The 24235-nt window shown below is 35.7% G+C and overlaps 1 protein-coding gene and 1 non-coding gene across 8 annotated transcripts in view; both read left to right on the forward strand.

Moving 5' to 3' along the window:
• Positions 1-23915, forward strand: part of FASTKD1 (FAST kinase domains 1) — a 44173-nt gene extending 20258 nt beyond the window's left edge. For 5 of the 7 annotated variants that reach the window (XM_032636714.1, XM_032636713.1, XM_032636715.1 and 2 more), the window contains 11 exons: positions 1122-1520; positions 3571-3681; positions 4436-4567; positions 9537-10023; positions 11452-11566; positions 17611-17739; positions 19170-19301; positions 19644-19757; positions 22223-22361; positions 23010-23124; positions 23675-23915. In XM_032636714.1, coding sequence (XP_032492605.1) covers positions 1122-1520; positions 3571-3681; positions 4436-4567; positions 9537-10023; positions 11452-11566; positions 17611-17739; positions 19170-19301; positions 19644-19757; positions 22223-22361; positions 23010-23124; positions 23675-23776 — 1975 coding nt within the window. In that variant the 3' untranslated portion in view covers positions 23777-23915. Of the gene's footprint in view, positions 1-1121; positions 1521-3570; positions 3682-4435; positions 4568-9536; positions 10024-11451; positions 11567-17610; positions 17740-19169; positions 20874-22222; positions 22362-23009; positions 23125-23674 lie in introns of those variants that run through there. The other 2 variants (XR_004350635.1, XR_004350634.1) reach the window with 2 other exon arrangements.
• Positions 7732-7834, forward strand: LOC116757235. Its single transcript, XR_004350884.1, has one exon. It is a non-coding gene; the product is annotated as a small nucleolar RNA U13 (small nucleolar RNA).
• Positions 23916-24235: the final 320 nt, after the last annotated feature.

Below are 24235 nucleotides of genomic sequence, written 5' to 3' on the forward strand. Positions count from 1 at the left end.
TATATATTTTCACACATACATTAAAGTAGCTTATAAAAGCAGAGACAATAAAAATCACTGTAAAGTAAACTTTTTTAACTTTAAAAAATTATTATAGACCCATTTGAGAATCTAATGAAATCTTTGGACATTTCCCCACTCCAAACTGCAATTACAAATATATATACAATTAAAAAAAATCGTATTCGAAGGGTTCATGATTAAACTAAATAGCAATGCTGGTTTACTAATTAAAGTTAATTGGTACTAACATTAAACATTCTGATTAGAGAAGCCAAAGTATTGTATAACTGGGTTTTTAAAACATAATTTGTTTTATTGAAAGGATTGAAGAAATTTTGAAACAAAAAAATGCAAACAGGCCCCCTATCCTAATGGTTGAGATATTCGTGTCTTTTTTTGTAGATTGTTTTATAATTATTATCCCCACGTTCGTTATATATCTTACATTTTGCATTCTTTATTCATTATTAGGTATATTCTTATATTTAGAGTTTCTTGATTTTTGTATCATGTAAGAACTGTCTTTTGAAAGCAGAGACCTCACCTTTGTAATTTTGGTGTCTTCCACAGTGCCTAGAAGATTGATTTATGTTTCTTAAGAGTGTTTATTGAGTGAAGAAATATTCACGTTCAATATTGTCCTACTGTTATATATTAATATTAATGTAGCCTGAAACATTAAAAAATATGAAATCATTAGTGAGAAATATTTTGCCAAGATTTTTACTGGTAAATTACAGATACACAGAGAAAGGAGTAACAAAGTGAAGTCTACTTCCAAAAATATAGAATGAGACTTTCCATGTTGCATTCAATGGGCTGTTGGCCCAGAGTGATTTCTGAGTAAATTTCACTAAAATATTTTCCTTCAAAGCATTTATCTATAGAATGAGATATTATACACACTAAAAAAAAATTATTTCAATTCTTTTTTGCCTAAAGGGGTTTGATTAGTGGGAGATCAGAGTTCAAGTCCCATTAGTATTTAAAAGAAAAATTCTGTTGTATAAAACCTATAATATTTTTATCAGTTCCTTTCCGTTTCTAAGCATTTAGTCTTAGAATTGCTCATTTTTCTTAGATAATGTAAAAATCTTTGCATCTTTTTCCTTTTTCAGGTGCTTGTCTGTTTTAATGGTCAGCATATCTTCTTTAATATCACAACGTTTTCAAGAGCAACTAGTGAACAAAGCAGAGCAACTTTTTGACACCATAGATTCTTCCCAGGTCAACACTGCAAGAAGAATAGTACAGTTTCTTCGAAATATTAAATATAGTTATTACCCACTATTGGAAAGGTGCAATAAAGTGTTTTTGAGCAATGTGAACCACCTTGATTTGGACTCCATAAGTAAAATACTTAGTCTATACCATTCTCTACAGTTTCATAGTTTTGAATTTACTTTAATGACTAAGAAGAGGCTAACAGAAATGATTCCTCTGTTTGACCACCCAGCTAGCTTTGTAAAATTGTTTGTAACATTGGGACCTGTGGCAGGACCTGAAGAAGAGAAACAGTAAGTTCAGCTAAAAATACTTTATTTTTCTTGTTGAGAATATATAGAGCCTTCAAGCTTAGATCTTGCAGTTCTGGAAGTCAGAAAAGTCACTCCACTCAACCGTAGAAGGGAGAATTATCTCTTGTGCTCTGCTCCTTGATTCTTTCTCTGATTTTTCTAATTTACATCTCAAACTCTTAGTCTCCTACTGCTTTGAATGGGGACCAATAATCCCCTGGTGGCCAACACAGCAATGGATGTGGGAGAACATCATTTAAGTGCTATTCTCCCTTCTTAGGCCAGGTGACTGGCTTTGCACAGAGAGATAAGACTCCCCCATCCCCAGTACAGAGTGTGGAATATTCAGAATTATAGTAGTCCTAACGATGGACCATTTTATGCTTTGGTGTCTTCAAATTCATCATCAAAAGCATTTATTATGCACATTGGTATATGTTCCCAGTGTCAGGTTTGAGTGATTTTGGTCTGATTCCTATCTTTTAAGAATTTCTAGTTTTGCCACATTTTTTTTTTTAACATCTTTATTGGAGTATAATTGCTTTACAATGGTGTGTTAGTTTCTGCTGTATAACAAAGTGAATCAGCTATGCATATACATATATCCTCATATCTCCTCCCTCTTGTGTCTCTCCCCGCCCCCCCCATCCCACCCCTCTAGGTGGACACAAAGCACCGATCTCCCTGTGCTATGCGGCTGCTTCCCACTAGCTAGCTATTTTACATTTGGTAGTGTATACATGTCCATGCCACTCTCTCACTTCGTCCCAGCTTACCCTTCCCTCTCCCCGTGTCCTCAAGTCCATTCTCTATGTCTGTTTTGCCAGATTTGATGTAGATAGAAATATTTGGGCTATAAAGATGAGCAAATATTAAATTAATACATGATTACTAGATATGAGCAAACAAATAAGTGTGATTCGTAGATTCAGTTGAGCAGGGGTTCCAGGAGTTACATAATAGAGGTATCTGCCTCATTTCTGTTAGCAAAGACTTCATGGAGAGTTTTATTTTTAAGAGTTCTTTGAATTATATGAAGAAATTTAAGGGTACATTTTAAGAGACTATCAACATGGAAACAAGATGATTATTAAAAAACTTTTATTGGAATCTTTCTCTTTTTTTGTCACCATGCACTGTTAAAATCTTTTATGCAAAGGCAGTACAAAAGTTGAATTTAATTGAGTCCCTACCTTCAAGGAATTTTTATTCCACTTGAGAGTGCAGAAATACATAATTGAAATATGTAAATAGCATGACACTTCAACATAGTTTATGAGTAACTACTAAAATTAATGATATAGATAGTAACTACTGTGGGCAGACAGAAAAGTGAGAAAGACGTGGACTAAAATGGTTGGGAAAAGCTATGGGGAGAAGCTGGGTTTGAAATGTTTGATAAGGTTGGTGAAAAGGATGGTGTGGAACTATGTAGGATGAATAGAAAATTAATTTATCTTGCTTTCTTTAGACTTCATTTTTAGGCTTGCCTTCTAAATTATTCTAAAAGACACACTTACATACTTTTATTACTGGATTACTTTGGATGATTTCAAAATGGACCATCTTTGTAAATTTTCAGTTTATAATGTTACAGTAAGTAGTTAGTATATAAGATTTCTGTTAATATGCAGGTATACTGACTTCCTGGTCAGATCTTATTCAGTTTTAAAAAATTGGGGTAGAGTTGAAATATCAATTGTTAGTTCCTTAGCTCTCTAGCTAAAGTTCCTTAGCTCTCTAGCTAAGGTTTACAATGTTAGAATTATTAATTGACCAATTAATTTAAAAACATTTTATCTATATTTTTTAAGAGATAGTTTAGGATTATACTGAGGCCTTAACTACTTTGAAGAAAACAATGTATTTTTCTTTATTTAATAGTATTTTGTATTATCCCCAGTTATGTGGGGAGAAAATTAGAATTATATATTGAATTCAGTTTTTGTTTCTATTATTTTCTATTTCTTACCTAAGAACTTATTTTTTAAAAAAATTTGTAAGCTAATCATCAGTTTTTCAACATAAAAATATTTTTCTTTGCTTCTAGACTTAAATCAACCATATGGTTGATGTCAGAGGAGTTGACTGGCCAGCAAGCCCTGGCAGTGATGGGAGCAATGGAAGAGATGGAAAGCAGAAATTCACGTCTGATTAAAAAGTAATCTTTTCTAAAATTCATGGTGTTAAGTTTAGTTGACATTCATAAGTTGCTATTTTTTTTTTTGAGAAAAAAACTTATGTTTTTTTCCTGTAATCTTGGTTTTGAAGAACTACGGAATTAACATTTAAGTCATTGTTTATTTTCTAAATAATTTATTTTTCAAAATAGAGATTGTTAAATAGTTTATAGCATATTTCATTTCATTTGCTGCTGTTGTTATTCTCAAGCAGAGGATATAATCTAGGAAAGTGGAGAGCATAGAGCAGAACTGACTTTAAAAGGACAGTTTTTGCAGAACAGTTAACATCTATATGAACTTGAATTGTTTCACACTACAGTTGTTACCTTGAAATCATACTGCCATATATTGCCTTTTTTGTTAACTCGACATTTAAGAAGAGACAAAAATACATGGTTCAGTTTGTGTATATTTATCTTTTCATTTTCATAATATTATATATTCCTTTAAAAGATATTCCTTCTACCCTAATTTTTCCAACTTATTGTCTCTTCGCATTTCCCATTGCTTTAAGCATCTCTGTTAGAGGACCAGTGGATTTAAGGAAGAAAATTAAATCAGTTTTACATTTCTATCATCTTGAGACAGTTCTTCAAGAACAGAAAACCTTGTGTCATTCATTGCTGTTTCTCCAGCACAGAGCATGTCTGGCATGAAACAGCTCCTCAGTAAAAGTTTAATAAAAGTACATGAATGAACTGGTTATAATACATGTTTTATCATTCTTTTTAGAATTGCTTCAATTCTGTATAAACATTTGGATAACTATAAACCAGTAGAGTTATTGAGGATAACTCAAGCGTTGATTTTTCTACATTTTCAAAGTAAAGAGCTTTTTGTGAAACTCAGAGAATTGCTGCTTAGGTAAGATTAAAATAGATGTGTTTAAGTCTTTCACTATTGTTTTTTTTATTTCTTTATTTCACTGTTTGTTTTCTTTATGTATAGAGTTGTTGGAAGTTTTTTTTTGTTTTTTTTTTGTTTTTGTGGTACGTGGGCCTCTCACCGTTGTGGCCTCTCCCGTTGCGGAGCACAGGCTCCAGACACGCAGGCTCAGCGGCCATGGCTCACGGGCCCAGCCGCTCCGTGACATGTGAGATCTTTCTGGACCGGGGCACGAACCCATGTCCCCTGCATCGGCAGGCAGACTCTCAACCACTGCGCCACGAGGGAAGCCCAGAGTTGTTTGAAGTTTTGAAAGCAGAAATGGGTAGGTTATAAAAAATGTTAAATACACTCGTCTCCCCGCCATGCCCATTTTGCTAGTGCTTGTGCTTGATATATTTTGAAATGGAAATGAGGTCAGTGGGGTGATGAGTTCCCTAGGATGTGAATACACAAAGCCAAGCCATTCTCCTTTCCTGCTGGGATGGAATAACCATGAAAAGATTGGAGCTGCTGAAGAAGGCAAAACTCCATTTGGGAGTGCTCACATTTGGGGGCCTTTAGTCTGCTTAGTTGCCTGTTTTAAGGCATATTAAGTTTTTAAATTGGAAATTTTAAAAGTAAAATATGTGGGGGTAATGTTAGTGAAAAAGTGTTTTCATACAGATTTTCCCTTTATAATTTTAAAATTTCTGCATTTCTATGGATATAGCATTCATATTTCAACTAAGAAGTTATTCAGTTTTCCATTGACTTTGCATTATGCTAAAATGGAGTTTTCCATTAAAAATTTTTATTTTAAGGATCAGAATAATGAATGAAATTAAAAGCAGATTAACCTTTTTCCCCTCCATTTTTCCATACTAGTTTGCTTTCTTACTGTGGTTTTTGAAAGACCAGGCATGGGACTCTATGCTGTAATCGAAAGAGTGACATATAATTGAAAATGATTTTTACTATAAGGTGATATCCATTATGGTTAAGATTTGTTTTTTTTTTTTGTGGTACACGGGCCTCTCACTGTTGTGGCTCTCCCGTTGCGGAGCACAGGCTCCGAACGCGCAGGCTTAGTGGCCATGGCTCACAGGCCCGAACGCGCAGGCTTAGTGGCCATGGCTCAGAGGCCCAGCCGCTCCGCGGCATGTGGGATCTTCCCAGACCGGGGCACGAACCCGTGTCCCCTGCATCGGCAGGTGGACTCTCAACCGCTGCGCCACCAGGGAAGCCCTATGGTTGAGATTCGAACTGAAGACTAAGAGGTAGCACTTTATCAGATGAGAATTTTGCATGTTAGATATGGAGATTAGATAAGAAGATTCACTGTTTTCTTAAAGAAATAACTTTCTTCTTATCAAGATGATTAAGTACAGGATTATTGTGTCTTCACCCTTTCCATATTTAACATGAACTTTCACAAAGCCTCTATTAAGAATTTTATGTTCTAAATTAGATATCATAAACTGGCCCAGCAACATTATTTATTTGGTCAGCATGATCTTTTTTAAAAGATTAAATTACACAATACTGTTTGCCTACAGGTATGCTTACAGAAAAATAAGATAGGAGTGGGAGCATCACAGGTGATTTCACTTTACCTGTAATGTTTTTATCTACTTTATTAAAAAACTTGAAGCAAATATGACAGTGTTGAAGTTTAGTAGTTCTTTTTTTAAAAATTATTTATTTATTTTTGACTGCGTTGGAACTTCGTTGATGCGCGCGGGCTTTCTCTGGTTGCAGTGAGTGGGGGTTTCTCATTGCCGTGGCTTCTTTTGTTGCAGAGCACAGGCTCTAGGCACACGGGCTTCAGTAGTTGTGACACGCAGGCTCAGTAGTTGTGGTGCACGGGCTTAGTTGCTCCGTGGCATGTGGGATATTCCTGGACCAGGGATTGAACCCGTGTCCCCTGCATTGGCAGGAGGATTCTTAACCACTGCACCACCAGGGAAGTCCAAGTTTAGTAATTCTGAGCAGCGAGAGCCCTTACATACCTCTGTAATTTAAAATTTTAACCCTTCCCCCTCTTCAGTGTAGATTGTGTGAAAGAACACAATCTGATTAAAATAGTTTACATAAGCGTTTGTATAAATAGCTCCTGAAACCATTTGGGGAATCCAGGGAGTTCATGTGCTGGAATAATATGTTCTTTTTTAAAAAATATATTGAAATATAATCTACATAAAATATACATATCCCCTCCACATTACCCTACTCCTTCCTCCTTACGCCTCCTTCCCCAGGTTAGCTACTATCCCTGCTTTTACTGCAGAGATTAGTTTTGCCTGTTCAGTGCCTGGCTTCTTTTGTTTAATATTTTATTTATGAGGTTTACCTCATAATGTTTTTGCTGTATACTCTAGTAAGAATGTAACAATTTTGTTTTAGTCTGTTCTAATGTTGACAGATATTTATTTCCACTTTTTGGCTATTGTAAATATTCCTGTTATGATACGTATTCTCACATGTATCTTTTAGTGAACATATGTGTGCCTTTCTGTGGATATTTACCAAGGAGTATGATTGTTGGTTTGTAGGTTATACATATGTTCATCTTCAGTAGATCCTGCTAAACAGTTTTCTATTTTTTTTTTTCTTTTCTTTTTTTAACAGTTCTCTGACTAGGGGTTGAACCCGGGCCACAGTACCGAAAGCCCACAATCCTAACCACTAGTCCACCAGGGAACTCTAAAATAGTTTTCTAAAGTGACTGTGCCAGTTTATATTACCACTAGCAAAATGTGAGCATTCCTGTTACTCCATATCCTCACCAACACTTGGTATTTTTTTATTTTCTAATTTTAGCCTTGGTGGTGGATTTGTGGTAGTATTGTAAACACAATTGCATATGTAAGTTTTGGAATTTGAGGAACCACCATAAGGAAAAACATGAATGGAGGTTGGCAGGTTTGTGTCTGTAGGGGGTTTATTTTCAGACAAGTATCACAAGATTGGCAAATACTGAGAGTTCCTATCCCTTGGGTCAATTCTGCAAACAGATATAGCTCTTGGGGACTTTCTTTTTTTTATATAAAATAGTATAGTAACTTTTTCTGGTTATAAGAATAAAATAGTCATTTAGTACTTATTGAGTACCTACTTTGTGTCAGGCAATGGACCAAATATTATATGAAAATCATTTTGAGATCCTTTTGTACTTCATAAGCATGATGATTGGGCGTTCACGCTATTGCGTAAGATGTGCCTCCCTCAAACCTGTTATGATGTCAACATGTGACCCATCTGATGTGGAAAAAAAAACATTTTGAAAACAGAGAAAAGTATAAAGAAGAAAATAAAAATCATTTATAAGCCCTTTCATCTACGATCAACAGTTTTGTTTATTTCCTTGTGGTATATACTTACATTTTATATCTGTATCTATAGCTATATGCTTTCTTTTTCCATAGTTGAGAGTCATGAACGTGCAGCTTTGTATTCTTCCTTCTCCAACCCCCACACTTAACCTTAACAGCATTTCCTATATCATTTAAAACTATTTGTAAATGTTTTTAGTGATTGGATATTACCCATCATATGATTTGTACCATAATTCTCTTAACTATTCCCCATCATTGGGTATGTAGACTGTTTTCAAATTTTAGCCACATAAAAAATACGATTAATAACATAACATAAATCTTTCCCTGCATTTTAGATTATTTTCTTAGGCTAGTTTACTAGACAGAGATTGATCATGACAAATGATATAATTACTTTTTTTTTTTTTTTTTTTTTTGCGGTACGCGGGCCTCTCACTGTTGTGGCCTCTCCCGTTGCGGAGCACAGGCTCCGGACGCGCAGGCTCAATGGCCATGGCTCAGGGGCCCAGCCACTCCACGGCATGTGGGATCCTCCCGGACCGGGGCACGAACCCGTGTCCCCTGCATCGGCAGGCAGACTCTCAACCACTGCGCCACCAGGGAAGCCCTATAATTACTTTTAAAGTTCTTAAGCTACTACTAAATTACTTTCCAGAAAGTTTGCACCAACTTTTTAAGTTTACTGTTAGTGAATGAGAAAGCCTGTATCAATGCACCCCTGCTAGCATTGAACATTATCATTATTTTAATATGCTAACTTAATATTTTTAAAAGTAACTCAATTTTGTTTTAATTTATATTTGATTATCTCTTCCAACACTTCTAACCCTAAAGATTCTTTAAAAGCTCCCAGTTTTTAATTTGTATTTTAACAACTGCTGTCCTGGTGGTAGGGCTTTTACCATAGGGGTTTGGGAAAGGAGGAGTGGAGGATGGCGTCAATTGGATGCGCTGTTATCCTGTTTTTGTTTTTTTAAAGCTGGGCTTCGGGCCTTCCCTGGTGGCGCAGTGGTCGAGAGTCCGCCTGCCGTTGCAGGGGACGCGGGTTCGTGCCCTGGTCCGGGAGGATCCCATATGCCGCGGAGCGGCTGGGCCCGTGAGCCATCGCCGCTGAGCCTGCGCGTCCGGAGCCTGTGCTCCGCAACGGGAGAGGCCACAGCAGTGAGAGGCCAGCGTAACGCAAAAAAAAAAAAAAAAAAAAAAAAAGCTGGGCTTCTTATGTAGCAGAAGAAAGAAGGGAATCACTATTACTGAGTGGTCACGCTTTGCCTGTTCTAGGTCAAGCTCCTGACAGGTCACATCAGAAATTCAGTCCAAGTTCCATCTCCAGCTGCAGCACTGCAGACATTGTTCTGACACTGATGTTTTGTTTGTCAGGGTCTATGGTTTTATTTTTGCATAAAAAATTGGGGCAGTGCTTTAGAACATCTTAAGGCTTCCCTTAGTAATCCTTTAAGAGGCTGTCATCTTTGAAATTATCCAACCCTTCTTAAATTAAATTATATTTTAAGCCTATCACACCTATTAATTGTAATAATAATTATATATTCATATTTTAATACTTATATGTATATTGGTTTTTTTGCTGATGTATTAATTTTGTTCTTTTCATTTTTCCCTCTTTATAGTTATTTGAAAGTCAGTGTCATACCTAGTGAGATTTCCCTCCTGGTTTGTGCTCTTTCGATGCTTCCTTCTCCTCACTTAGACGAAGCGAAGATATCTCAAATTGAAGCAGTTTTACCACAGTGTGACCTAAATGACCTGAATAGTTTTGCCACATCTGTTTTAAGATGTATTCAGTATGATCCCATGTATCGGAATAATACTCCTGGGAAACAGTTGAAACTACTTCAAAAACTAGATCACTACGGTCGTCAGAGACTACAAAAATGCAGCAGTTTGAATCTGTTATGGGAAGAAGTTAAATCTCTAAAAGGAGACTGGTTTGCTGATTCACTTCTTGAAGAAACTGTTGTTACCTTACAGCGTTTGATGGATGAAATTAATTACATAAATGTTGCAGGGATTGCATCTTTTATTTCTAGAACTAACTACCTCAGTACTTCGCTACTTGATAGGATAGCCTCAGTGGTCCTTCAGCAGAATGAAAAGGTGAAATTGAAATGTTTGTTACACATTAGTTTTATATAGTTGTCAACTTCTAGAAGAATAAATGTTTATCATAAGTACTTTGAGAACTTGATTGGAATTTGAAGTTTAAAAATTAAGCTCTAGTGGGAATTCCCTGGTGGTCCAGTGGTTACGACTCTGCACTTTCACTGCTGAGGGCCTGGGTTCAATCCCTGGTTAGGGAACTAAGATCCCATAAGCCACGGGGCGCGGCCAAAAAAAAAAAAATTAAGCTCTAGTTTCTGGTTCAGCAGTTTGTCGTTCCTCCCCTTAAAACCCCTTCCTCCAGCAGTGCAGATTTGGGGAGATCAGTTGTCATCTTTTGGTGTATTACAAATATTGTTAAGATCAGTCAAAATTCATTGACTAGAAGGAAATTCTTTTTTTTTTTTTTTTTTTTTTTTTTTTTTGCGGTACACAGGCCTCTCACCGCTGTGGCTTCGCCCGTTGCGGAGCACAGGCTCCGGACGCGCGGGCTCAGCGGCCATGGCTCACGGGCCCAGCCACTCCGCGGCATGTGGGATCTTCCCGTACCGGGGCACGAACCCGTGTCCCCTGCATCGGCAGGCGGACTCTCAACCACTGCGCCACCAGGGAAGCCCGAAGGAAATTCTTAAAATGATAGTTGTATAAGGATAAAGAAGATGAATGATTTTTGTTTTCTTTTTCTTGTTTTCTATAATCCTGTGATAGTTACTTTTACTATTTAAAAACTATTCAAAAGAGTGAGATAAGTGTGAAAACTGAGAAAATTATAAGATCTCCACTGACTTCAATATTCTTGAATTGCCAGTGTGTCTTACACATTTATTTCTGGAACTTGTAAAATGCTGCTTTTTGGATTATGTGAGAAGACAGTCACTTACAAAATCTATTATATAGATCAGGATATGGCTTTTACTTAGAAGACATTATTTCTAATAAGTGAAAATAAAAGTCTGTAGTGCCTGTCAGTTATTAAGTATTGGATGAATGAATAAAAAAGAAAAAGAAGGAAAGAAAGAAAAATGAATTATTATTATAAACTAAGAAACTTCTTAATTACATTATATTATGAGTCTATAAAATGTGCTGGTATCATGGAAATTAGTGACACTTTTCTTGTCATTTTAATGACTAAGGAATTCTGGAACAGGATTTTACACAAAACAAAATCAATCTGTAGCTTATCTGATTTATTTTTCCTGCATTAATATTTAGAGTTACTAGAAATTAGTGGTGGAATTAAATAAATTATAGCAAGGTAGAAAACTTAATAAACAGAATGATACATGTGTCATTTAACTGTGGGCATGTTCATTTAACTATAGGCATGTTAGATAAAGACTTCTGCTTAAGATAATAATTAGGCTAAATTTTGCTTTGTTTTGCTGAAGTTGAAGCAATAACTTTTTTGTTCTATTTTTACAGATTCATCCTTTTGCAATCCTTGCTATTATTCTTCCATTCAGCGCCCTGAACTATGATCCACCTCAAAGGGATGAATTTTTTGGAACTTGCCTTCAACACCTTAATTCTTACTTAAGTAGGTATATTGTTTGGTAATACATTGATGAGGAGGTTGGAGGATACTGTTGCTGCTACTCTAATACATATTCCTTTTTAAAGGATAGTGATAATAGCCATGAGTTTTATACCTTCAAAAAATATTTTGGATCCATTTTTTAAACTTTTTCATTATGAAAAATGTCAAACTTACATTAAAAAGTGAAAGAATTGAACAAGTAGCACCTATAAACTCACTGGTTAGATTCAGTGGTTCACATTTTATCATATTTGCTTTACTGTTTGTTTCTCTTGCTCTCTTGTTTTTTTTCTAAGCCATTTCAAAGTAAGTTGTAGGCACTGTGACTCTTTACCCCTAATTGCTTAGGCATATACCTCCTAAGAATAATGATCTCCTACATCACCACAATCCTGTTAATCACACCTAAGAATATTAATGGTCCCCTAATACCTAATACACAATCCATTTTAAAATCTCTCTCATTCTCAAAGTACCTTATTTAGAGTGGTTATTTTGGACCCAGGATTCAATCAAGGTTCACTCATTCCATTAAGTTATCTCTTTGGTATCTTATGGTCTAGAATATTCTCTGGTTTTTGTTTTTTGTTGTTTGTTTTTTGCTCTGCATTGACTTAAGAGAAAGATTTTTTGTTATCTAAGTTTTCTTTTTTTTTTTTTAAACTTTGACCCAATTCTTTTTTTTATTTTTTTTATTTTTTATTTTTTTAAATTTTATTTATTTAGTTTTGGCTGCATTGGGTCTTTGTTGCTGCTTGCGGGCTTTCTCTAGTTGCAGCGAGCGGGGGCTCCTCTTCGTTGCGGTGCGCGGGCTTCTCATTGTGGTGGCTTCTCTTGTTGCAGAGCATGGGCTCTAGGCACACGGGCTTCGATAGTTGCGGCACACGGGCTCAGAAGTTGCAGCTCGCAGGCTCTAGAGCTCATGCTCAGTAGTTGTGGCGCACGGGCTTAGTTGCTCCGCAGCATGTGGGATCCTCCCAGACCAGGGCTCGAACCCGTGTCCCCTGCATTGGCAGGCGGACTCCCAACCACTGCGCCACCAGGGAAGCCCTCAGTTTTCTTTTTTTAAAAATAAATTTATTTTTTATTTATTTTTGGCTGTGTTGGGTCTTTGTTGCTGCGTGCGGGCTTTCTCTAGTTGTGGCGAGCAGGGGCTACTCTTAGTTGTGGTGCGCGGGCTTCTCACGGCGGTGGCTTCTCTTGTTGAGGAGCATGGGCTCTAGGTGTGGGGGCTTTAGTAGTTGCAGCATGTGGGCTCAGTAGTTGTGGCTTGTAGGCTTTAGTAGTTGTGGCATGTGGACTCAGTAGTTGTGGCTCACGGGCTCTAGAGCACAGGCTCAGTAGTTGTGGTGCATGGGCTTAGTTGCTCCGCGGCATGTGGGATCTTCCTGGACCAGGGCTTGAACCTGTGTCCCCTGCACTGTCGGGTGGATTCTTAACCACTGCCCCACCAGGGATGTCCCTAAATTTTCAAATACACAGTAAAATTGAAAGAACAATGTAAAAAACATCTGTATACTGTATACCCACAATGTAGCTTTTGAATAATGATTAACATTTTGCCACATTTGCTGTGTGTGTGTGTGTGTGTGTGTGTGTGTGTGTGTGTGTGTGTGTGTGTGTGTATGATGAACCACTTGAAGTGTCAACCCTAAATACTTCAGGTTATAAGGACATTCTTCTATATAAGCACAATACCAGTATCACACTTAAGAAAGTGAACAAGTACCACCTTCTACCTACTCAGTCCATAATAAAAATTTCCTAATTGTCACCCAATTTTTTTTTGATAAATTTTTTAAAGAAACCAACGTTGAGTTGTTATGTCACTTTCTCCTAACCTTTTTTTTCTTGATGTTTATTTTTTGCAATAGAGATTGGCCATTTATTGTGGGTTGTGCCACATTCTGCATTTGTCTGAGTGCTTGCTTTTAACTTGCTCCTCCATCTCCTGTGCTCCTAGTAAACTGGAAGTTAGTTATAGATGCTTGATTAGATTCAGATTAAACATTTTCAGCAATAAATGCCTTTATGTGGTGCTGTATACGTGATATTTGTATCATTTCTGGAGACATGTAACATTTGATTGTTGTCAATTTTAAAAGTTTGTTCATTTTTTAAATAGAAAATAAATATTTCTTAAGGTCCTATGTAGATGTTTATTAATTGTCAGAAAGGTTGCTGCTCTGGTGCTGATTATTATGTGTCTCTTTAAAAAGTCTAAATAGTGTTTCAGTGCCAGAAAAAAGTGGAGTAGAAATACTCCTTTCTACTGTTGGTCTTAGCAGAAGCAGTACGTGAGGGTAGCGGAGGCAGGAAATTATTTTTTTCTTTTCATTCTTTATTTTGGTCCTGAATTGTATTTCTTTCTGTTTGGCCTTAAAGAAAAAGGTTTTAATGCTGCTTCTCTTCTCAGACCCACATGTCTCACTTGTCAATATAGTGTGTTTTAGAAGTGAAATGTCTGGCTCAGTAGTTACTGCCTTTTCAGTCAACATTCACCAAGTACTTATTGTCAGGCAGTCTTTAGTCACTGGAGATATAGGAGAGAATAAAAACAGGTAGACTCTACCATTGTTGATTTTACTTTCTGATGGGGTGAAACTGGCATAGACAATAAACAAATACATAAGGTGAAATGGTGATAAGTATTTAAGACCACTAGAGCAGGGTAGGTGTGTAGGATGGAGGATAGTGAGGTGGGCTGGATGGAGCGAGGAGGTGTTATTGACCATGGATTGAATGAAGTGAGACACCATTCAGGATGATGTGTCAAAAAATCTAAACAGGGCTTCCCTGGTGCCGCAGTGGTTGAGAGTCCGCCTGCCGATGCAGGGGACATGGGTTTGTGCCCCGGTCTGGGAAGATCCCACATGCTGCAGAGCGGCTGGGCCCGTGAGCCATGGCCGCTGAGCCTGCACGTCCGGAGCCTGTGCTCCGCAACAGGAGAGGCCACAGTAGTTGGAGGCCCACGTACCGCAAAAAAAAAAAAACTAAACAATCATCATCAAAAAATCTAGAAACAATAAATGCCAGAGAGGGTGTGGAGAAAAGGGAACCCTCCTGCACTGTTGGTGGGAGTGTAAATTGATACAGCCACTATGGAGAACACTATGGAGGTTCCTTGAAAAACTAAACATAGAACTACCATATGACCCAGCAATCCCACTACTGGGCATATACCCTGAGAAAACCATAATTCAAAAAGAGTCATTTATCACAGTGTTCATTGCAGCACTATTTACAGTAGCCAGGACATGGAAGCAACCTAAATGTCCATCATCAGATGAATGGATAAAGAAGATGTTACACATATATACAATGGAATATTAGCCATAAAAAGGAACAAAATTGAGTTATCTGTAGTGAAGTGGATGGACCTAGAGTCTGTCATACAGAATGAAGTAAGTCAGAAAGAGAAAAACAAATACCATATGCTAATTCATATATATGGAATTTTAAAAAGCGGTACTGATGAACCTAGTGGCAGGGCAGGAATAAAGGCGCAGGCTCAGAGAATGGACTTGAGGGCACGGGGGGGGGCGGTGGTTAGAGGAGGCTAGGACATAGAGAGCAGCATTGACATATATACACTGTCAAATGTAAAATAGATAGCTAGTGGGAAGCTGCTGCATCACGCAGGGTGATCAGCTTGGTGCTTTGTGATGACCTAGAGGGGTGGGATAGGGAAGGTGGGAGGGAAGCTCAAGAGGGAGGGGATATGGGGATATATGTATACATATGGTTGATTCACTTTGTTGTACAGCAGAAACTAACACAACATTGTAAAGCAATTATACTCCGGTAAAGATGTGAAAAAAAAAGAGAGGTTGACTCATGTCCATAGGTGGGGAAGAGAATCCCAGGGTAAAGAAAAGCAAGTGCAAAAGGCCCTGAGGTGAGAACATGCTTGGTTTCTTTCGGGAACAGCAGATTCAGTGTGGCAGGAGTGGAATGCGGGAGACTGAGTTGGTAGGAGAAGAGGTTGGAGAGACAGCCAGAGACCAGCTTCCGCAGAGCTTTTTGCTCTGCCTGGAGAGTAAGAAATTCCTATTCTGTCATCCAAGCAACAAATACTTACCTGGGAGCTTCCACGTCCAGCATAAGGTGTTAGGCTCTATATTAGGGCAGGAATTGTTTCTCTAGGCTTGTAGACCTCTAGTTAGGCTGTGTGAGACCAGTATAAATATATTAATTATGTCAGTATGATGCTCATGGGCTTTGCTACATTTTTGTGGGGTCTATATGCTAGATAGTGTCTAACCATGTCTATTTTTGTGTGTCTCTAATAGACAAAATGGGACCGATATGTATGTGTTTATTCATGTATGGGTGTATACATGTGTGGCATTCATATATACCCCCTTTTAGTAATACAACTATATATAGAAAGATGAGACTTGAAACTGAAAGGTGAGACTTTGAATGTGCTCTCCTGGTTGTTCAGTTGTGTGTCAACAATCAGAAAGAAATGAAAATACATTCTTTTTTTTTTTTCCTTCAAATAAAGGATACAAGAGATGAGAGTTTGAGAAGTACAGCTTTGATTTTTTTTTAAGACTTACTGGGAAAATGTTTGGAAAATTCTTGGAGACCTGTATAAGCAAAATTCTAATGGAATAATACTTTTCTTTATTTTGAATAAACATTAGTTTTGACAGATCAATTTTGCTGGTGGAGATCATCGCTATTAACCTTGTTTGTGACTTGATCCTGCTTTATTAAATAAACTCAGCAAAACATTGAAAAGATTTAACATCTTTTTTTGTCCTTTGTAAGAACATTGCTGCTAATAGCACATTTTAGAGGACCCCTTCCCTCTCATCAGAAATGTCTCTTGGGAGAGAAAGACAAATACCATACGATATCACTTATATGTGGAATCCAAAATATGATACAAACGAACTTATTGACTAAATGGAAACAGACTCACAACATAGAAAACAAACTTATGGTTACCAAAGGGGAAAGGGGGTGGGGGAGGGATAAATTAGGAGTTTAGGATTAGCAGATACAAACAATTGATACTATATGTAAAGTAGATAAACAAGTTCCTACTGTATACCACAGGGAACTACATTCAATGTCCTGTAATAAACCATAATGGAAAGGAGTATGAAAAAGAGAATATATATATGTATATGTATAACTGAATCACTTTGCTGTATACCAGAAACTAACACAACATTATAAATCAACTATACTTCAATAAAAATTAAAAAAAGAAAATATCTCTTGGATGAAGCAAATCCGGTAAATAACCTCAAGCCTTATCTCTGAGTGACTTACCGTGTTGCTGGCTGACAGGTAAGGGAGGAGGTACTGAGTGAGACCTGAGCTTCATATATGTCTGTATCCAGCCTGGGGGTCTGAGAGCCCTAGAGAGTAGCACAAGACTGTGGTGCAGACTCCAGAGCTGGACTCTCCAAGTTAAATCTCACCCTCCACTTGCTAACCATGTGGCTTGGGGCAAGTCATTAAACTTCTCTGTGCTTCAGTACACTCAGTTTATAAAATGGAGATAATAATCATTCCTACTTTACACTGAAGTGAGGTTTAAGTGAGTTAATATTTGTAAAGTGCTTAGATTCTGCACACATTCTGAGCGATATTATCAGTATATAGAGACTGGGATCACTTATTTTTACATACTCCACTGACCCTTTCTTTGTTTTCAGTCTTTCTCTTTTCAAGGCAATTTTAAAGACTTTTAATGGAAGTATAATAATAACACAGAAATGTGTACATATTCTTAGTATATATATAGTATGTGAATTTATACAAATTGAATCAGCCAAGGAATCAGTACCCAGATCAAGAAATAGAATATTAGCATAGTACCCTTCTCCCTGGCCCTCATTCCCATTCTTCACCTACCCAGAGGTAACCAATTTACCACTATCTGGACTTGTGACAGTATAGATTAATTTTGTCAAGGTTGTGTTTATATTATTTTTTTAAAACCTGGTTTTACCTGAATAAAGTATATATTACGTATATGTGAAGCAGCTGTACATTTTAATTTTTTTTTAATCTTGTTCTAGGTATATTGGATCCTCTCAAGTTAGTGTTTCTTGGTTACTCTTTGGCTACACGTGAATATTTTTCAGAAGATCTACTGAAGGCAATTTTTAACATCAGATTCTTAGCCAAATTAGATTCTCAACTTGAACGTATGTATATATATATATATATTTTTTTATTGTTTAGGAGTATTTTATTCACGTGGGTGATAAATGTATGATTTTTCTTTAATTATGTGTTAAACTATACATATAGATTTTATGCATTTTTTTCTGTATGTAAATTTCATAAGCGAAAAAAGTTAAAAATAATGTGATAAGATACATAAAAACACTTTCAAAGAAAAACTGCTATATACTTGTTAAACATTATTATTAAAAAACAATAAACTTTTTGCTTTACAACAAGCAAGCGTAATATATTTTTTACTTTAATAAATTATCACTTGTATTTTATATCCAAGTTTCAGCTCTACCTACATACTAAAGCATTTAAATGTTAATACTGGGGGTTTTTTCTGTTTATAAAAGTATTTCCTGATTATTGTAGAAAATTTAGATTATAGAACAGTATAAAATAGAAAATAAAAGATTATTCATAATCTTACCACCAAGTGAAACTACCGCTTTTAATGTTTTGGAGTATTTCTTTTCTGTCTCCTGCCCTTATATGTATGTTTATATACCTATATATATTTTAAAACAAAATTTGAATTATACATATGTTCACTTTTGTCTGTTGCTTTTGTCATTGAACTATATTTTGAACAATTTTCCATGCCATTAAATATTTTTTGATGTCATGATTTTTTAGTCTATAGAATCTGCCATTATAAGGAAGTAATAAAATTTGTTAGCATGTAGGTTGTTTCCAATTCTTCATTACTATAAATAATGATTATTATACATGAGTCATTGCCCTCATCTTTGTTTCCTTGGGATAGATTGCTAAATGTGGAATATTAGGTCAATGAATATTCTTTAGTAGTATTTTTTAAAATGTAGTTTTTTTGTTTTTATTTATTTATTTTTGGCTGCTTTGGTTCTTCATTGTTGCGCACGGCTTTCTCTAGTTGCGATGAGCAGGGCTACTATTCGTTGCGGTGTGCGGGCTTCTCATTGCAGTGGCTTCTCTTGTTGCGGAGCACGGGCTCTAGGCGCGCGGGCTTCAGTAGTTGTGGCACTGGGCTCAGTAGTTGTGGTTTGTGGGCTCTAGAGCGCAGGCTCAGTTGTTGTGGCGCATGGACTTAGTTGCTCCGTGGCATGTGGGATTTTCCTGGACCAGGGCTCGAACCCATGTCCCCTTCATTGGCAGGCGGATTCTTAACTACTGCGCCACCAGGGGAGCCCCTAAAATGTAGTTTTAATATTCATAATTAGTGAAAAACATAGGTGTTTGTCCTAATCATCCCACTGAGTGTAATAATTTAAAAATATAAAGCATGTGTATGCAAATGAAATGATTTTGTAATATGAGAATAAAAGTTACAACCATTATGAGGATAAATGAATGTGAAAAATGAATCGTCTTTGCTAAGTTCATGCTATCAAAGTCTATTAATGTATTTTTTTAATTTCAGTTTTATGTTCATCTCTAAATATGAAGGTCCAATTTCGTCTTATGGAATTAAATAGAGCGGTCTGCTTGGAATGTCCTGAATATCAGATTCCATGGTTTCATGACCGCTTCTGTCAACAGCAGTATAAAAAAGGTTTGAATTTTGTTTGGGTCAGAAAGTAAAGCTTAATTCTAAAGTACATTATTAGGTAGTACACTGTTTTTATTGTTAAACCTAACCATGACACCAGAGTTCCTAAGAGTGCCATAACTTGTTTAATGGAACCATTTTGTAGAGAAATTTGTGTTGTAAGTATTTCTTAATATTTAGGACACTAAACCTCTTTTGGTAGAGAGCCAAAGAACCTGTGCTGAATTTAGTGTTATTGCAGGTGGTATTACAATACATGGAAAGTCTTGTTGGAAATATTATGGGATGATTTTCATTCAAAAGCTGATTATTTTAAGTGAACTAATTATTTTTATTTTCCTGAAGATTTTGGCAGTATGAATGGAGCACAACAGCAGATTTATAAAATGTTAGCAGAGGTACTAGGAGGAATCAATTTTGTAAAAGCCTCTGTTCTTACACCTTATTACTACACAATAGGTAAGTCTTTGGTAGGTTATTAGCTACTTTCAGAAAGCCAAACTAAACAGAATCATCTCATCAACTGGAATTTTTAAACTTTTAAAAAATTTTTTTGTTATCTTGTAAATTTTCAGGAAATTCCCTGGTGATCCAGTGGTTAGGACTCTGCACTTCCACTGAAGGGGGTATGGCTTCAATCCCTGGTTGGGGAACTAGATTATATCCCAAGCCCATTGTATTGCCAACTCATATTTGTACCTCACGTTGTCAAGAGGCTTATTTTTATGTGAAAATATATATAGATCATTAAAAATAAGATTTAATTGGTAATATTTGTACATAAGGATATGGTATAATTAAGACAATACAGTAGTATGATTAAGAACTAAGGATTGGAAGAAAACACTCATTTATATGATACGTAATACATGCTTATAGAAAAACCAGAAAGGACAGATAACAAAAAGGAAAATCACCCATGATACAAACACTCTTTACTTTTGGTGTCTATGTTTTTCCTTCTGACTTTTTTTTCATTTTTAATGACATTTGCTGTTTTCTTTCTAATTTTACAAGCAATACATGTTCATGTGTGCAAGCAATATGTACTTTAAAAAGTTCTGACTTTTTAAAAACCAAAATGGCTTATTTTATAGTGTTTGTAGCTTTGTTTATATGTTGTGAATATTTTTCTATGCCAACAAATATACATTATTTTTAGTGACTGCATAATATTTCATTGAATGACTATGCTGTGATTTATTAAGGTTTTTTGCTGGTATGTACATCTTTCAAACAATGCTGTAATTTCATATGACAACAACAGTAATTGATACACTTACATATTATTAGGTTACATATTAATTATGTGTTAGATATTATGTGTTTTATATATAATAAACTTATTATGTCCCTATAAGTTTTGCAAATTATTCTATTTTATAGATAAGGAAACTGAGGCCCAGAGACATTGTTGTTTGCCCAAGGTTATGTAGCTGGCAGATGGCAAAGCCAGGATGACCTAGGCATTCTAGCTCCAGAATTCATTTTCTTTATGAGAAAAGTATATTTCACGTTCGATAATTAACTTGAAGATGCTTCAGTGCCCCAGTTTCCCTTATATATAAAGAATAGGTAATTAAACCTACTCTTTCTTCCTTATCATTCATTGTTTCTTTTTTCATTTTTCTTGGTTTAAATACAATTTTATGATTGTTTTTATTATGTAAAAATTTCATACATATTCAAGAATAGAATAGTATAATGAACCCTCATCCAGCATTAAAAATTATTAATACTCACTAATCAGAGTCCCACCTGATCTTTTTCAAGCAAATCACAGATAATATATCATTTTAGAATGTATATCTAAAAGGATATATAACCACAGTGCCATCATTTTCACCTCTACAACTATTCGTAATAATTTCTTAATATTATATAGCTTGTCAACGTTCAAGTGTCTCAATTATCTTTTATATGTTTTATTTTACTGTTTGTTGGACTTTTCCAGTTGAAACCCTGTGGTGTCATTCAACATGCTCCTGCATCCCCTATTTTTTCTGTAAACCAGTAGTTAGATATAGAGGCTTGATTAGATTCAGGTTAGCTTAGGAGTGGCAGTGGTCATTTTTTGGGCCAGCTTTTTCATAGGTCGTATGTGCTTCTTACTGCATCTTATCAGAAGACATACAATTCTGGTTGTCCCCTTTTTATTATATTAAGATTCATCAGTGTGTTTATATGTTGTCAGCTTATCCGTTAGGAAGCTTTCCCACAGCTTTTCACCTACTGATTTTAGCAGCTATTAAAATTGTCTAAATGCATTATTCATCAAGGGTGGAAAAGTAGTGATATTCTACATCTGTCATTCTGCATTTATTAGTTGGAATTTGTCTAAAAAGAACTTTCCTATGTCAACTGTTTAGTTACCCTATGTACAGTTCATACAGGAAAGACAGGATACGTGCTTCAATCTTTGTCTTTACTAATTTTCAGATGAGTTGGTTTAGCTTCCTCCAATTGTGACCAAGAAATTTAAGGGGATTAAAATAAAACTGTAATGTGATTTGGCTTAGTGCAGTGCTAAATATAGCCCCCATGCTAAATAATAGTTTAGTAATACTTGCTGGTCGATTTTTTATTCATTGATTTTCAAAGAGAGGTGATCTTGGACTAGATCATATATATAAAATAAGCTGGATAGGGACTTCCCTGGCGGTCCATTGGTTAAGACTCCAAGCTTCCACTGCAGGGGGCATGGGTTCAATCCCTGGTCGGGGAACTAAGATCCTGCATGCTGCGTGGTGTGGCCAAAATAAATAAATAAATGAAATAAGTTGGATAATTAGGGAGGTACCTCATTCTTCATGTTTGTGTGTGTGTGTCTTTATATACATGTATAAATATTTAAAATATATCTTAAAATTTTACCTATAAGAATTTACCTAATTCATATTGTTGGTTCCTGTACTTTCTTATAGATTTTGAGTGTATCTTGGATAAAAGGAAAAAACCTATTCCGTATGGAAGCCATAATACAACTTTGGGAAAACTACCAAAAATACGCTCGGAATTAAATACTCAAATAGCTGGATCAAGACTGCCACCAGGAGCTGAAAAGTACCTTTCTTAGTTTCAGATTTTGTTATCTAAATGTTAAATTTGGCACGATTTAATGAACTCACCTGTCAAGGATTATTTATAGTAGAATCTGCTCCTCATGTATCTCATGCATGCTACCCACATACCTTTGCTTTTCTTGTGCTTTCTGCTTTAATCTCCATCCTTCATTGTCCAAAGCCTAGCAATATCTAAAGCACTAACCTTCAAGTTGTCCTCAGTGGAAATAAATAGTGTCTTCTTCTTTGGACCTCCCATGCCTCTCTACTTTTCGGATAGCACATAGCTGCTTCCTACACTGCATTACAGTTACATACTATGTATCATATGTTCTTTGTTAAATTATAAAGTGTGTCCTTTTATTTTTGTATCCCTCACAGTGCCTTACATATGGTAGGTGCATAATAAATACGTATTGGACAAAGAAACAAATAGATGAAAGCATGCAGATACTTACTATAATTTGGTTTAATTCTAATGAATCGGATTACTTGTCATTAATTACTAATAAGTAGAAAAATAACTTAGTATACTCATTTATTCATTTGGCGGTTTTTAGTTTATAAAGATGCACCCTTGTTCCTGAAAGGCTTATAATTTTTCAGTTTCTCAATTTCAGAAGTAAATATTTATTTTCATCTTACGTAGGATAGCTTTGGAATTTTTGGATTCAAGAGCATTTTGTAGAAACATCCCTCATTTAAAAGGAAAATCTGCTATGAAAAAACGACACTTGGAAATTTTGGGCTATCATGTAATTCAGGTATGAAATACTTATGTAATATTAGCCTTTAAAAAACCCAGAGACACTGGCTTTACACGTGTCCCCTTTTAAGGTGAAAGTTGTAGAATTACCTTTTTTTTAATATTAAAAAAAGCTATATTAAAATCTCTCTGAAATAGAACACCCTCTGTTTTTTTTTAAGAATAGTAAATAAAAATAATTTTAAAAATTGTCTCTAGAAGATCTCTTGATTTTTATATTCATCTTACAATAAAGAGAGGCACTATGGAGATGGATGGAGTTATAAGAGAAAAAGGCTAGTGTATAAATATAAGAAAGGCACATGGGAAAAAATGTCGATTGTTGGTATTGTAGGAACAGGAGGATGAAAGGAGCTGTGAAGCAGAAAAGGGTCTTCCAGGTGTTGTCAAGAAGAAGGCAACCTTCCAAATAGGGTTCAAAGGCTATGCTTATGTAAACTAATGTCTTAGGGTTCCTATAGCTCTTCTCAGTATTCTTAGAGGTCTTCCCTGATGTTTTTTGCTGCTGCTTTTGATCTTTCATTCAGACTACATTACTTATTTTACAGATCCCTCATTTTGAATGGAACTCTATGGCACTGTCAACAAAGAATGCTCGAATGGACTACCTGAGAGAACGGATATTTGGAGAAGGCAAATCATCATCATAGTTTTTACTGAAAATTAGTTATCATGGTGTGTCATATTTGGACTTATTTTAATTAAGTGGCTTGATTCAATTAAAAATTAATGTAGAATTGATTTCTAGGTCAATTAATACCTATTAAAATAAACACATTTTACAGTGGACTACTTTCTCTACTATCTAGTTGGGAAATTGTTTAAAATTCTTAATATAAAAGACATGTAGCTTTTAAGAAACTTAAGTAGTTTACAGTTCATTCTTTGAGTACATACTATGTGGCAGGAACTATATTATTTTATTATTTTTAATTTTTTTAAAATTTAAATGAGACCCATTTATTATACTCCTTAAATAGCATTTCCAAAGTTTTCTTACAGCATACAATCTTTTATATAATGCATAGGATTCTTGTTATATCTTGAAGCATGAGGAAAGGTTTTTGCTATTTTAAACATTTTTAGAAAATGCAGATGTACATATTTCA

The sequence above is a fragment of the Phocoena sinus genome, chromosome 7, assembly GCF_008692025.1.
Source record: "Phocoena sinus isolate mPhoSin1 chromosome 7, mPhoSin1.pri, whole genome shotgun sequence".
Lineage (NCBI taxonomy): Eukaryota > Metazoa > Chordata > Mammalia > Artiodactyla > Phocoenidae > Phocoena > Phocoena sinus.